Here is a 16809-nt window from a genome sequence, read left to right on the forward strand (position 1 = left end):
GTCAGATCGGCACAAAGTTGCACAGAAATTTCCTCCAACTTACATGAAGCAAAACAAATGAAAACATTCCCTTCTGGCTGCACAGCAACTTTTCCATTAGCCTTCACACAGAGTGAACTCTTGCACCCGGCCAATAGAAATTTTCATTTGGCCATAATGACCTTTAACCAGTTCCCACTTGGAGGAATCAATCGGCCCTAATGTTGGCAGTCTCCCATAACCTGTGTTGTACAATTCAAGTCTTAAAAAAGTAAAAAGTAATTCAAACAAAGAAGCTGTAGGAGTTTTCTGTGTGACAGGAGTTAATGGTACATTCAGTTTCCAACTGGTTGTAATATACAGCTGACGTTAGCTTGCTAACCACACAGCATAGCTTCAGAGTGGATTGATAGCCATAAAACAAAGAGAAATTCAACTGAGCAAATTCAGATGTGACCGCACCTTCTGTCCCAAACCACCAGCTTTTAAAACAGACTGAGCTCGCCTTTAGAGATGCAATAATGCACAGCTTTATATGCAAGAAGAACGTCACAAAAAATAGACAGAACCATTGACACTGGTGTTTCCAGACACTGTCCTGTAATCTGTTGGCTGCAGGTTTGATTCCTGCACAGCTGATTGTGTTCATCAACATCTGTTTGCCCCACTGAGCAGTCTTTGAGCAAGACACTGAAACCTACTGACATCTCATTGCACTTTGCAGGTAAATGTCTAGAATAAAAAAATATTTTTGTTGAACGAAATGTCCTTTTTCACTGACTAGCAGCTCCAGTTTGGATTGGTTGTAGCTGTTGTGTTTGTAGAGTCTAACAGGTCCGCCACAGGTCTGTCCAGTTTAATGGTCTTTAAAGTTTAAAGGGCTGGGCACAGGTCTGTGAAGTTTCAAGGTCTGAACTTTACAAGACCAGTCACAGGTCTGTACAGGTTAAAGGGTCCAAGGCTGCAGCTTTAAAGTCAGGTCAGATGATGAAGGGATGCAGGTCTCCAGATGCTTCACCTCACTGGCATTTCCACACAAATAAACTGAAGAAGAGACACAAAGAGGAGAAACATTAACTAAACCCTAGAATATTTTAGTGAGTTTCCTGACATCTCCAGGTTGAAAACCATGTACAGGTTAAAAACATGGCAGATGGTCTTGGTACCCTGTGATGTTAGCATAGCAGGACAACGTAACCACACAGACCCATTCCTAATGTCAGTGGCTGGAGCTGTGTTCCTGTTCCCTCAACAGCCGTATGTATGAAACCCATCTGATGAGCTAGTTTAAAGGAAACGTTCTGGTTTCTTACCTGCAGTCGCTGCCTCCTGCACTGATGACATATTTATCATCACAGGAGAAACGGATGTTGGTCACATGGGCAGAGTGCCCGAAGTAACGCTTGTGTTTTGCCTGGAGAACCGTCAGAGAGTTAAAGACATTATAATCATTATTAGTTAAAAACATAATCATCATTAGTTTAAGACATTATAATCATCATTACAGGATTAAAGGCATTATTATCATCATTAGTTAAAGACATTATAGTCATCATTAGTTAAAGACATTATAACCATCAGAGGATTAAAGACATTATAATTATCAATAGTTAAAAACATTATAATCACAATTTGTTTAAGACATTATAATTATCATTACAGGATTAAAGGCATTATTATCATCATTAGTTAAAGACATTATAACCATCAGAGTATTAAAGACATTATAATCATCATTAGTTAAAGACATTATAATCATTAGTTAAAGACATTATAATCATCATTAGATGAAAGACAGGAAAACATCTCAAATCCCTTAAACATGAAGGCTTTCACACAATAAAAAGATGAAATACAGGCTTATATATATATATATATATATATATATATATAAAGATGTATATTAAGCTTATATAGGCTTATCTACTACTACGACGATGACTACTACTACTACTACTACTACTACTTTCGGCTGCTCCCTTTAGGGGGCACCACAGCGGATCATCCGTTTCCATCTCTTCCTGTCCACTGCATCTTCCTCTGTCACACCAGCCACCTGCATGTCCTCCCTCACCACATCCATAAAACTCCTCTTTGGCCTTCCTCTTCTCCTCTTCCCTGGTAGCTCCATATTCAGCAACCTTCTCCCAATATACCCAGCGTCTCTCCTCCACACATGTCCAAGCCATCTCAATCTTGTCTCTCTTGCTTTGTCTCTAAACCGTCCAACCTGAGCTGTCCCTCTAATATACTTCTTCCTAATCCTGCCCTTCTTCATCACTCCCAATGAAAATCTTATCATCTTCAACTCTGCCACCTCCAGCTCCACCTCCTGTCTTTTCATCAGTGCCACTGTCTCCAAACCATACAACATAGCTGGTCTCACAACCATCTTGTAAACCTTCCCCTTAACTCTTGCTGGTACCCTTCTGTCGCAAATCACTCCTGACACTCTTCTCCACCCACTCCATCCTGCCTGCACTCTCTTCTTCACCTCTCTACTGCACTCCCCTTTACTTTGCACAGTTGACCCCAAGAATTTAAACTCACACGCATTTGTCACCTATATTCCTTACACCCTCACCATTCCACTGTCCTCCCTCTCATATTCCATCTTGCTCCTACTGACTTTCATTCCTCTTCTCTCCACTGCATACCTCCACCGCGTCAAGCTCACCTCAATCTGCAACCTACTCTCGCTACAGATCACAATGTCATTCATGAACATCATCGTCCATGGAGACTCCTGCCTGATCTTGTCGGTCAACCTGTCCATCACCATTGCAAACAAGAAGGGCTCAGGGCTTGATGTAATCCCACCTCCACCTTGAACCCATCTGTCATTCCAACCACACACCTCACCATTGTCACACTTCCCTCATTCATATCCTGTACCACTCCTACATACTTCTCTGCAACTCCTGACTTCCTCATACAATACCACACCTCCTCTCTCGGCACACTGTCATATGCTTTCTCTAAATCCACAAAGACACAATGTAACGCCTTCTGGCCTTCTCTATACTTCTCCATCAACATTCTCAAAGCAAACATCACATCTGTGGTGCTCTTTCATGGCATGAAACCATACTGCTGCTCGCTGATCATCATCTCTCCTCTTAACCTAGCTTCTATTACTCTTTCCCATATCTTCATGCTGTGGCTGATCAACTTTATACCTCTGTAGTTGCTACAGTTCTACACATCGCCCTTGTTCTTGAAAATCGGTACCAGTATGCTTCTTCTCCACTCCTCAGGCATCCTCTCACTTTCCAAGATTGTGTCTAGTTAAAAACTCCACTGCCATCTCTCCTAAACATCTCCATGCCTCCACAGGTATGTCATCAGGACCAACTGCCTTTCCACTCTTCATCTTCTTCATAGCTGCCCTCACTTCCTCCTTGCTAATCCACTGCACTTCCTGATTCATTATCCCCACATCATCCAATCTTCTCTCTCTCTCATTTTCTTCATTCATCAGCCCCTCAAAGTACTCCTTCCACCTTCTCAGCACACTCTCCTGGCTTGTCAGCACATTTCCATCTCTATCCTTGATCACCCTAACTTGCTGCACATCCTTCCCAGCTCGGTCCCTCTGTCTAGCCAATCGGTACAAGTCCTTTTCTCCTTCCTTAGTGTCTAACCTGTCATATAACTCACCATATGTATTTTCCTTTGCCACCTCTCTCTTTGCTTTACGCTGCATCTCCTTGTACTCCTGTCTACTTTCTTCATCTTTATGATTATTCTACTTCTTCTTGGCTAGCCTCTACCTCTGTATACAGTGCCTTGCAAAAGTATTCAACCCCCTTGACAGTCATCAGTAATTTCTGGATTATAAAAGATGCTCACACATCTGCTCTTGAACAATATTATTGTTGTTGTGAACCCATAAGCTCTAACAGCATGTTCCCACAGCCAAAATACATTATGTTTCACTGACTTTTTTTAAAAATAAATGAAAATCTAAAATATAGTGCTTGCATAAGTAGTCAACCCCCACATACCAATACTTTGCAGAGTACCCTTTTGCTGCAATAACAGCCATGATTCTCTTGGGGTAAATATGAACAAGCTTTGCACATTCTTCTGGAATAATTTTTTCCCATTCTTCTGGGCAGAATTTGTATAGGTCTTGCAGGTTGCTGGGATGATGCCTCTGGACTGCTATTTTCAGTCTGTGCCACAGATTTTCAATGGGGTTGAGGTCCGGACTTTGACTTGGCCAGTCCAAAACGTTCACCTTTTTGTTGCTGAGCCATGCTGTTGTTGCTTTAGCCTTGTGCTTAGGATCATTATCCTGCTGGAAGGTGAACCTTCTCCCAAGCTTCAGTTTTATGGCAGACTGCAACAGGTTTTCTTCCAATATTTCCCCGTATTTAGCTCCATCCATTCTTCCCTCAACTTGAACAAGGTTCCCAGTGCCTGCAGCTGAAAAGCAACCCCATCACATTATGCTGTCGCTGCCATGCTTCACTGTAGGGAGGGTGTTTTTTTTAGGACATGAACAGTGTTAGGTTTGCGCCACACATAATGCTTTGAGTGCCCCCCCCCCCCACCATTTTCTCCCCAATTGTATCTGGCCAATTACCCCACTCTTCTGAGCTGTTCAGGTTGCTGCTCCACCCTCTTTGCTGATCCAAGGAAGGCTGCAGACCACCACATGCCTCCTCTGATACATGTGGAGCCACCAGCCGCTTCTTTTCACCTGACAGTGAGGAGTTTCACCAGGGGGACGTAGCATGTAGGAGGATCATGCTATTCCCCCCAGTTCCCCCTCCCCCCGAACAGGCGCCCTGACCGACCAGAGGAGGCGCTAGTGCAGCAACTAGGATGCATACCCACATCCAGCTTCCCACCTACAGACACGGCCAATTGTGTCTGTAGGGACGCCCGATCAAGCCAGAGGTAACATGGGGATTCAAACTAGTAATCCTTGTGTTGGTAAGCAAAGGAATAGACCGCCACACCACCCAGATGCCCAACACTGAGTTTTGGCCAAAAAGCTCAACTTTCGCCTAATCTGACCAATAAACCTTTATCCATATCCTAACTGGGTCTCTCTCATGCTTAGTAGAAAATTCCAAGTGTGCTTTTATATACACAGTTTTGAGCAACAGCTTCTTTCTTGCCACCCTCCCATACAGGCCAGATTTATGGAGAGCCGTGATATGGTGGGCTCATGCACATTTACTCCAGTTTTAGCCACTGACCTCTGGAGCTCCTTCAAAGTGAGTGCAGGATCATCTGTGGCTTTCCTCACCAGCCCACGTCTTGCTCACACACATAGCTTTGAGGGACAGCCTGTCCTACAAAGCTTCTGGGTGGTGTGATACAGCTTCCACTTTCTGACAATGGATCCAACAGTGTTCCGTGGGACATCCAAACACTTGGATATTGTTTTGTGTCCCTTTCTCGCCTTCTGCATTTTAATCACTTTGTCTCTTACTTCAGCATTCTGCTCCTTTGTCTTCATGTTCTGATGGAGTTCACGCCCAGCTAATGAACTTTACACAGAGTGCTTTTTATACCCATAAATAACACCGTTACTTTAATATCTTACAGCTGCACACTAATTATGTCCAGTTGTCTTAACCCGAGTTTGTTTTAGGAATAATTTGTCATTTGTGTAAACTTGGAGCTTTCAGAGCACAAGGGGTTGAATACTGATGCAAGCACTATATTTTAGTTTTAGCTTATTAATAAAAAGTCAGTGAAACATAACTTATTTGGCCTTTGGGAACATGCTGTTAGAGCTTATGGGTTCACAACAATGATATTGTTCAGGAACAGATGTGTGAGTATCTTTTATAATCCAGAAATTACTGATGACTGTCAAGGCGCTGTTTCCAGGTTTCGGTCAGGACTAGTACCTGAATGTCTGACAGATTAGCAAGTGCTTGGATAAATCTGTTTTATTTACAGCCGATTGGCAGTTCCATAAGCCAAAAGTGAAGGAGGAGCGAGTAGAGGAGGCATTCCTGACTGACTAGAGGTTCTCAGGGTTGTGTTGTCTGAGACAGATGGGATTTTTTGGATAACGGTGAATGACAGGGATGTCTTTGTAGCACATAGTGGGTGAGGCAGGCAACGAGAGAAAACAGTAGAAAAGGGAATTACCAGTCAGTGCTCTTGCTCAGTGGACTCGCACAGGTAGACTCGCAGGTCTTTACCCTATGAGGGCTGACACACAAGGGCTGACGCTACAGCACAGCTGTGTGTTTAAATATCAGGAAGGACCATAACTGAACCCACCCCGTCTGATTTTCACAACAAGGGAAGCAATAAAGGGCTCGGTCCGTGTCTGTTGACCCGGCTATTGATGCTCAGAGACTGAAACTAGAAAGTACTCAGCCCAACAGCCTGATAATGGCCTCAATCCCAATCAACACTCAAAACAAGTTTCAAATCACCCACCCACCACCAACTGCTATCTCCTATGTTCAAGATCAGAGCTGGATCAGAGCTGCACACTACCATCACAAACATCTAACTGTTGCACAACCTGTGATGTGAACTGAAAGACGTGGAGACTTCTTGGAAACACTGTTGGAGTTCAATGTGGTGTTAATATTTCATGTTCTCTCAGTTTGAATAGAAGTAAAGTTTTTTTTTTCTGTTGGGGAAGTTTTAGAGGAAGATGAGCAAGAGCTTCCAGAGATGTTTCAATCATCAGAACTGTTGTTTTAACCGTTGCCTTACAAACAGGGCTGACAGATTTCATAGCAGAAGGAAATCACTCACAAATTTCTCCGGGCAGGGGAAGTCAAAGAGTTTGATGAGGCCGAAGTCGTCACCCGTCACCAGGTTGAGTCCGGCGTGAGAAACACTTGCACAGTTCACATCTGCCTTCTCTGCATTTCTTGGCCAAATGCCCAAAACCTCGTCTCCCAGAACACTGCAGGAACAAACAGAGAGGACAGATGTATAATTCCTGTTTCCGCTCAAACCTACAATATTCCAGGGAGATTCATTATCATTTTCCCAACTTTCCCATAATGCATTGTTTTTCAGCTGGTCTCTCACATCGGTGTGTTGCAGGGAAACTCGACACAAGAAATTAGTTCTTGTGTTGTAATTTCAAACTTGTGTAATAACTCTTTGTGTTGTATCGTGGGCCGTGAGATGTCTTCATGTTAAGAAGTGTGCCGTGGCAGGAGAAGGTTTGGGAAACACTTTCCTACAGGACGTTCCCTCGGACAAACTGCACTCTGGAGACAATGTAGTTTTCAGTTTGGACTTCATGGTTCATTTTAGTAGGTGGTTCTGGATCACAGACACATCTGATGTTCACCTGTGGGACCTCATGTCCCTCTCTGTGGTCCACATCTATCGGGATTAGCTTCAGATTCAGACCAGACAGAGATGGAAGTCATCAGAGAGGTGGAGAAGTCACTGAGTTCACATCTAACTGGAGAAATGTCTCTATGCAAACTAATCTGGGGGAAACATATCAACATCTGTCAGTGTTGGAACAAACTGCGGATGAGTATGTTCACCAGATGCTGTCTGTTGTTTCTGGTTTGTAAATACGAGTCGTTTCACATTGATATCAGATACGATATATAAATAAACTGGATCGGTGCATGAGAGCTGGAAGTGATGGCTAAGGTCTGTGGGGTGAACCCAATCTATGTTTTCTACAAACCATGCTTCCCTTCAGACATTCCTGTTCTCTAAACACCATAGTATGTTTTCCAAGGCCAGAGAGGGTTTTATCCTTTCTACATGATGTTCCTAAAGTACAACCACGGCTCTTGTCTCTTTCCTTCAGCTGATGTTGAGTATTTGATAAAGGTTACAGGAAGGACAAGTAGAAGAAGTGGAGTAGTCTAGTCCTTCAGTAACCAGCTCATTTCACCACCAGACCGGCTAACGCTAGCAGGCCTCACCTGGTCCAGGTAGCCCAGGTGATCCTCTCTATGATGGAGGGCTCAACAACCGTCTTCCCTGAAGGAACCTCATGGACCTGCCATGTGTAGGTGCTGGTGGACACCTGGAGAAGAAAAATTCATCAATCAAAAAAAAAGAACACCTGTTCTCATGATATCATAGTTTCTATTACCCCTAACAGACTAAGACAGTACCATAGTACATACTGATACAGACCAACATAGTACCATAGTACATACTGATACACACTAACACAGTACCATAGTACATACTGATACACACTAACACAGTACCATGGCACATACTGATACAGACCAACATAGTACCATAGTACATACTGATACAGACCAACATAGTACCATGGTACATACTGATACACACTAACACAGTACCATGGTACATACTGATACACACTAACACAGTACCATAGTACATACTGATACAGATCAACATAGTACCATAGTACATACTGATACAGACCAACATAGTACCATAGTACATACTGATACAGACTAACATAGTACCATGGTATATACGGACACAGTAATACATGACAGCATCACGAATCAGACTTAATTCAACTTCTGTTTTCTTTTTCTTTTTTGGATTCCCCCCCCCCTTTTCCCCCCAATTGTACCTAGCCAATTACCCCACTCTTCTGAGCCGTCTGGGTCGCTGCTCTACCGCCTCTGTCAGGTCTTTGCTCCGCCCCCTCTGCTAATCCGGGGAGGGCTGCAGACTACCACATGCCTCCTCCCATACATGTGGAGTCAACAGCCGCTTCTTTTCACCTGACAGTGAGGAGTTTCGCCAGGGGGACGTAGCGCGTGGGAGGATCACGCTATTCCCCCCAGTCCCCCCTCCACCTGAACAGGCACCCCGACCAACCAGAGGAGGCGCTAGTGCAGCGACCAGGACACATACCCACCTCTGGCTTCCCACCTGCAGACTCGGCCAATTGTGTCTGTAGGGACACCTGACCAAGCCGGAGGTAACACAGGGATTCGAACTGGCGAGCTCCGTGTTGGTAGGCAACAGAATAGACCACTACACTACCCAGATGAACTCTGTGTTTTCTTACCTGAATGTATTTGTTGTCAGCAGAGAAGTCGATCTGGATCACAAAGCCTGGAATATCTTTACAGTACCCAATCCGGTTGAGAGACGGTCCCAGAGAAAGGTCGTAGAAGTCTACGGCACTGTCCAGGGAGCCCACCGCCAGGAGCCGGTTATCTGGACTGAACCTACACACAGAGGAATCATAGAGCTCTGGTTCACTCACACAGAGAAATGAGTCAGTGATGTGAGCGGCAGGACCCGGCTGGGACTGGGACATTTATCGTAGTGGGTTCAGTTACATGCAGACTAGCCATCTAATCATACACTGACAGGTAGGTGTTGCTGTGGCATAACCCGGACCAGAAAGCAGTTACGTAATTGCTGTTATCGTCTGTAACTGTCCTCAGACACCATGGTGTATCACAGGACAGTCACATGCATCCTCATTTTGGTTTTATTCAGAATATGCTTTGAGTAGATGCAAGATCTGCTCTAACATAGAACAGCATTCATAACACATCTCCTCTGTGTGTAAAGGCATGTCTTCTGAGAGAGGTCCTGCAGTGTTAGATAGTCACGAACCTCCAGACCACCAGGACTGGTAGTTCCACAGTTAACACATCTCCTCCATGAGTAAAGGTGTGTCTTCTGAGAGAGGTCCTGCAGTGTTAGATAGTCATGAACCTCCAGACCACCAGGACTGGTAGTTCCACAGTTAACACATCTCCTCCGTGTGTAAAGGTGTGTCTTCTGAGAGAGGTCCTGCAGTGTTAAAGAGTCACGAACCTCCAGACCACCAGGACTGGTAGTTCCAGTTAACACATCTCCTCCATGAGTAAAGGTGTGTCTTCTGAGAGAGGTCCTGCAGTGTTAAATAGTCACGAACCTCCAGACCACCAGGACTGGTAGTTCCACAGTTAACACATCTCCTCCATGAGTAAAGGTTTGTATTCTGAGAGAGGTCCTGCAGTGTTAAAGAGTCACGGACCTTCAGACCACCAGGACTGGTAGTTCCACAGTTAACACATCTCCTCCATGAGTAAAGGTGTGTCTTCTGAGAGAGGTCCTGCAGTGTTAAATAGCAAGCGTGTTGCACTGATGGAGGTGGTTCGTAAGAGGGGGGCAGACATCATCCTTTTACAAGAAACCCACAGATTATCCTCTGATGTGAACGGACTAGCTAATAAATATTTTAAGGTTGTGGTGTCATCGTGCGCAAACAGTAGAACGAGAGGGGTAGCGATACTCTGCCGCCGCAGATTAAATATGGTTGTGAATGAGTGTTTCTCTGACGAGTCGGGTGGGTTAACTCTGGTTAAGGTTTTTGTTGAAGGGCGGTGTATTGCTCTTGTATCTGCGTATGCTCCTAAATGCTGTGTCAAAGACTTTTTCAATCTACTTACTGTCACTATGTTAAAATATTCCGATTGTGCTTTCGTTGTGGGGGCCGATTTTAACGCGGTCATGAATAATGTGCTGGACAGGTCAGGGAGTAGTGCATCGCATGACCAAAAGGCGGCCTCTGATATACTTGTAAGGTGGGCCGATGAGGTGGGTGTGATGGACCTTTGGAGAAGGTTTAATCCATCTGCTAAGGACTTTTCATTTTATTCAGCAAGGCATAAGTCCTTCTCGAGAATCGATTATATTTTTGTTTCGCAGGGCTTATTCCAAAATATTGATAATGTTATACTTGTCCCCATGACCCTTGTCGATCACAAAGCAGTGTTAGCTAAGGCCTCTATCCGCCCTTCTTTAAACAAGGCCCCTCGCTGGCGCTTCAACACCTCCCTCCTGAATGATGAGTCATTTAAGACACAGTTTGTGGCTGCTATGAAAGACTTTTTAGTTATTAATGTCAGATCAGTTGGTGACCCAAGGATTCTTTGGAATGCGATTAAGGGTTTTATTTTGAATAATACTACAGTATATACTTCGACTCTAAGTAAGGCGAGGGCTAGGAAGCTTTGTGATCTTGAAAATAGGTTCATCGCTCTGGACAGTCAGTTACAGGCCAAATACAGTGACAGCACAGCCTTACAGCGCATTTTAGTTAAAAAAGAAATAAATTCTCTCCTTAAATGAAGAGCTGAATTCCAAATACACCGCACAAGGCAGTTTTATTATTTTAATGGGGCAAGGCCGAGTCATCTGCTTGCCATGCGTTTGAAATCTAATGAACATTTTGTTGATATTTCTACTGTCAAGGATGCTGATGGCATAGTCAGATCTGATCCTGTGCAGGTGAACAAGGTATTCCAGTCCTTTTATGTAGACCTGTACGCCTCTGAGGTTACTCCAGATGCAGCCAAGCATAAAGATTTTCTAGACAATCTCGTACTACCTCGTCTCACAGAAGAGGAATCTGCCTCACTGAACTCTCCTGTCACTCTGGATGAGTTGAAGGAGGCGGTTAAGGCTATGCGCAGAGGCAAATCGCCTGGGTGTGATGGCATCCCCCCCGAATTCTATTTAACTTTTTGGGAAGTTCTGGGTCCACACCTTCTCAACATGATATTGTTTTCTATTGATGAAGGGTCTCTCGCAAGGGAAGTGAATATTGCTATTATTTCATTATTATTGAAGAAAGGCAAAGACCCCACTGAATGTGGCAATTATAGACCTCTTTCTCTGCTCAATGCTGATGTTAAGATTTACGCTAAAACTTTAGCAGGCCGCCTCCAAAATTATATGCTTAAGTTAGTACACTGCAACCAGACTGGGTTTATCAGAACAAGGCTGGCCTCTGACAATGTCAGACGTTTGCTCCACATTATTGACAAAGCTTCTAGCATTAGAACGCCTGCTGCTGTGCTGTCACTTGATGCTCTTAAAGCTTTTGACCGCCTTGAGTGGTCTTTTCTCTGGTCTGTGCTGGCTGCCATGGGTATCGGTGATCCCTTTATTAATATGATCAGGGTGATGTATGCTAACCCTACTGCTAGAGTTCTAACCGGGAAGACTTCTTCACCCTTGTTTGATATGGCCAGGGGCTCCAGGCAGGGTTGTCCCCTTAGCCCCCTGCTGTTTGCGCTCTCACTGGAACCCCTAGCACAGACTATTAGGCAGTCTGATCTCGTTGTTCCCCTCGTGCTCAATGGTACCTCTCACCTTATTTTGTTATACGCGGACGATTGTCTCCTGTATGTAGCCGATGCCCCCAAATCAATTCCTCCTCTCCTGGATATTTTTGACCAATTTAGTTCCTTATCGGGTTACAGAATTAATTGGACCAAATCAGCGTTATTGCCCCTGAACGAGGCCATGCGTTCGGCCGTACTTCCCCCGCTTGTTCCGATTGTAAGCCACTTCAAATATTTAGGGATTGACATCTTTCCGTCTCTGACAGTCACAACAAAATCTAACTTCGACTTGACCTCTAAGAAGGTCTCTGAGGACATGATTAGATGGGCTTCAATGCCCAATTCCATTCGTGATAGGGTTTCCATCGTCAAGATGACTATATTGCCGCGGGTTAATTTTGTTAGCTCTATGCTCCCTCTTCTGCCCCCTCCTCGGTACTGGGATAAACTCCATTCAGCGATTACCAAATTCGTCTGGAAGATCAAGCCTCCTCGCCTCAAACGCACGACCATGAATCGTAACAGATCAGATGGTGGCGTTGCGCTCCCTAACTTAAAGTATTACTGTTGGGCCTACACCTTGTGTTCACTTACAACCTGGCTCGATCCTGGTGCAGAGGTCGCATGGAAATCTTTGGAAGAAAACTTGGTTCACCCCATACGACTAGCAGATTTACTGTTTTCTAATATTTCTACTGCCCAGTGTAAGAAACGATTTGGCCCCATCATATCACACCTGGTTGCGGTCTGGAGATCTGTGGAGTCGGCATGTAAGATCACCGCTAAGTGGAACGTTTGCTCTCCTATATTTTACAACCAAGGTCTCCTAGTTGATCGTCGTCCTATCCCACATAATAGCTGGTCCAGTAGGGGTGTACACTCTCTTGGTAATCTGTGTGATGACCGTGGTCTGCGTTCTTTTGAGGATCTCAGGAATCAATATGATTTACCGGCCTGGTCTTTTTTTTTCTATCTTCAGTTGAGGGCTTCCATGAAGGCTCATGGGGTGCCGTGGCTCTCTTCTCTCCCAGTGCATCTACTTTATAGAATAATTAGTGAAAAGGTTAGTACTAGGGATTTAGTTTCTGTGCTGTATGGCTTTATCCTGGAAAGAACATACAAACCCCTTGCGCTGGACACAATTTGGAGAACAGATGTGCCCGATCTGGATACTGAGTTCTGTTGGGAGACAGTGTGGTCTAGTATTCTCTTAGCATCTAGGAATCCTGATCATCAGCAGATACACTATAATTTTATACATCGGACATATCGCACCCCACGACAGAGGTTTTGTATGAAACTTGCTGATAGCCCAAACTGTACATTTTGTTCGCTGAATGTGGTTGGAACCTTCTTTCATATGGTCTGGGAATGTCCAAGGGTGAAAGGGTTTTGGGAAATGGTTGCTGATAAATTGTCCCAATTTTTGTTGATTACTGTACCCGTTGAGCCTGCGGTATTACTTCTAAATGACTTCTCTGCACTACATGTACCACTAATCAAGCAGCACATATTGCTTGCGGGACTCACAGCAGCCAAGAAGATGGTTGCTATGCGTTGGAAAGCTCCAGATGATTTGTCATCTCGTCATTGGTCCCTCTTATATCTGGACATTGTATATTTGGAGCTCTCGACAGCAAGGATCCATGGAGCAAGGGCTGGAACTATAGACATGTGGAATTCTGTGGCCGCTGAGTTGAAGAATTTTATTGACTGAACACTGACTGAGTACTGTATGCTGTTTCTTTTTTGCAATTTTTTCTGTAGTTTTTTTCTTTTCTTTTCCTTTTTTTTTCTTGTTTGTGGGTGGGTTTTTGTTTGCATTATTGTTCATTTGTGTGTCTTGTTTAAAAAATGATAAAATAAAAAATATTTGATCACAAAAAAAAATACAAAAACAGATCAGCGTACTGCGAGCCTCTGGTTTTCTACAAGGAAGACTTGAATGATGTCCCCACTGGACTGTGTTGAAACCAGACCATTAAAGTCAGACATCACAACAAACCACAACATAACTGAGTGACAAGTGAGGAAGACAAAAGATCTCCACATGGAGGATGTTCTCTATTCGTTCCAGGCAGAACTTTATCAGCTGAACAGGAGTGAGGACACAAGAGTCTCTGGTTTTCCTCTCTGAGTTTAAGACAATCTACAAACAGAAGGACTGCAGCGCCACAGAGGACATCCAAGTGGCCGGCTGGGGTCAGACGCCTCACCGTATATCTTGGACTGCCATGTTTCGGTCTCTCTTCTTCCCCCAGACAGTGAGCGAGTTGACCAGCAGGACAATGAACTCTCCATTCTCCATGCCGATGGACACCATCTCTCCATTCGGACTGTAGGAGCTACACTTAGCAGGATGACCCAGATTCACCTTGTTCAGAAGTTTCTAGAAGAAACAGAAACAAGAACCTGATGACTCACTTTGATACATAACTATTACAGGTGTAATTAGGGCTGCATAATACTAGATTTTCACTACATGATTAACGTGGCCAAAAGAATTCACGATAATGATATCACAATATCTATAGAAAATCTGAAGAATAAATAATGCTATCAGTGAAATTCATCTTTAACTTTGTTTATTGTTTTGTCTCTATTTTGGCAAATGAATTACACTCAAAATATGAGTGTAGGGAAGTGGAGAGAGAGCCTGTAACCGTAGCTGTACGACAGCGTATAAAAAAACCTCCAATTATTCTTACTGAATAGTGAAAAAGCAAACCCAAAAACGGAGGACGCACAAGCCAGTGCATCCTTGGTGCGGGTCCCAAGCCCGGATAAATGGGTGGGTTGCATCAGGAAGGACATCCGGCATAAAACTTTTGCTAACTCAAATATGCAGATCATATATCAGATTTCCATACCGGTTCGGTCAAGGCCCGGTTACCAAAGACCACCACCGATACTGTTGGCCAGCAGGGTGCCGGGGGAAACTATAATACTGTTGGGTGGAGAAGAGTGTCAGGAGTGATTTGTGCCAGAAGGGTACCAGCAAGAGTTAAAGGGAAGGTTTACAAGATGTTTGTGAGACCAGCTATGTCATATGGTTTGGAGACAGTGGCACTGATGAAAAGACAGGAGGTGGAGCTGGAGGTGGCAGAGATGAAAATGATAAGATTTTCATTGGGAGTGATGAAGAAGGACAGGATTAGGAACGAGTATATTAGAGGGACAGCTCAGGTTGGACGGTTTGGAGACAAAGCAAGAGAGGCAAGATGGAGATGGTTTGGACATGTGTGGAGGAGAGATGCTGGTTATATTGGGAGAAGGATGCTGAATATGGAGCTGCCAGGGAAGAGGAGAAGAGTAAGGCCAAAGAGGAGGTTTATGGATGTGGTGAGGGAGGACATGAAGGTGGCTTAACAGGCGCCCCGACCGACCAGAGGAGGCGCTTAGTGCAGCGACCAGGACACATACCAACATCCGGCTTCCCACCCGCAGACACAGCTAATTGTGTCTGTAGGGATGCCCAACCAAGCTGGAGGTAACACGGGGATTCGAACTGGCAATTCCCGTGTTGGTAGGCAACGGAATAGACCGCCACGCTACCCGGACGCCCTGGATATATTGAAGCTTTACCCCTACTAGCGATCATAAAGAGGAGAATGGATTTGAGTGTGACAGAGATACATGGACTGAAATCCTTGTTTATTTCCATGTGGATAAGTAACCTCTGTGTTCTCATGGTTACGTAGGGCTACCTATTTTACATCGATCTCTCTATCTCTCTGTCTCTGTCTCTCGCTCTGTCTGTCTGTCCGTCCGTCCGTCCGTCTGTCTGTCTATCGGTCTGTTCCTGTCTGTCTGTCTGTCTGTCTATCTCTGTCTGTCTGTCTGTCTGTCTGTCTGTCTGTCTGTCTGTCTGTCTGTCTGTCTGTCTATCTATCTATCTATCTATCTATCTATCTATCTATCTCTGGCTGTCTGTCTGTCTGTCTGTCTGTCTGTCTATCTATCTATCTATCTATCTATCTATCTATCTATCTATCTATCTATCTATCTATCTATCTCTGGCTGTCTGTCTGTCTGTCTGTCTGTCTGTCTGTCTGTCTGTCTGTCTATCGCAGGGTTTTTTTCCCAAATGGTCCAGTGGGAGGCTGTAGGGAGGTGTTTCTCTGTATGGTACAATGATATTTGTCTTGTCTTGTCTTGTCCTGTATTCTATCTATCTATCTATCTATCTATCTATCTATCTATCTATCTATCTATCTATCTATCTCTGTCTGTCTGTCTGTCTGTGTCTGTCTATCGCAGGGTTTTTTTCCAAATGGTCCAGTGGGAGGCTGTAGGGAGGTGTTTCTCTGTATGGTACAATGATATTTGTCTTGTCTTGTCCTGTATTCTATCTATCTATCTATCTATCTATCTATCTATCTATCTATCTATGTCTGTCTGTCTGTCTGTCGCAGGGGGTGTTCCATATGGCCCAGTGGGAGGCTGTAGGGAGGTGTTTCTCTGTATGGTACAACGATATTTGTCCTGTATTGTACAATACCAAGTGTCTTTTCTCACCAACCGTCAGTGGCTTTGTGTAGTCATTCCTGAGTCCAGAGTGTTCCATACCTTATCCAGCAGGTCCCATATACGGATGGTGCCGTCATCGCTGGCGGAGATGAAGACGTCTTTGTAGGGGTGTGTGCTCAGCCCCCAGATTCCTCCCTGTGTGTGTCCATTGATCATGGTGTTGGATGCCGCATTCTTCTCCCCCACCTCAATTATCTCTCCATCTTTGGTTCCAACCAGGATTTTACCCTGAGCGAGGTGCAAGACAGAAGAGGTCAGACAGGTC

At 44.4% G+C, this 16809-nt stretch overlaps 1 protein-coding gene across 3 annotated transcripts in view; it reads right to left on the reverse strand.

Annotated features, from left to right (window-relative positions):
- Positions 1–600: 600 nt before the first annotated feature.
- eml6 (EMAP like 6) overlaps positions 601–16809 on the reverse strand; it is a 133432-nt gene continuing 117223 nt past the window's right edge. For all 3 annotated transcript variants that reach the window (XM_056279933.1, XM_056279932.1, XM_056279934.1), the window contains 7 exons: positions 16584–16772; positions 14231–14403; positions 8954–9116; positions 7872–7975; positions 6724–6877; positions 1293–1393; positions 601–1023 (listed from right to left, as the gene is read on the reverse strand). In XM_056279933.1, coding sequence (XP_056135908.1) covers positions 999–1023; positions 1293–1393; positions 6724–6877; positions 7872–7975; positions 8954–9116; positions 14231–14403; positions 16584–16772 — 909 coding nt within the window. In that variant the 3' untranslated portion in view covers positions 601–998. The remainder of the gene's footprint in view (positions 1024–1292; positions 1394–6723; positions 6878–7871; positions 7976–8953; positions 9117–14230; positions 14404–16583; positions 16773–16809) is intronic.

The sequence above is a fragment of the Lampris incognitus genome, chromosome 5, assembly GCF_029633865.1.
Source record: "Lampris incognitus isolate fLamInc1 chromosome 5, fLamInc1.hap2, whole genome shotgun sequence".
Classification (NCBI taxonomy): Eukaryota; Metazoa; Chordata; class Actinopteri; order Lampriformes; family Lampridae; genus Lampris; species Lampris incognitus.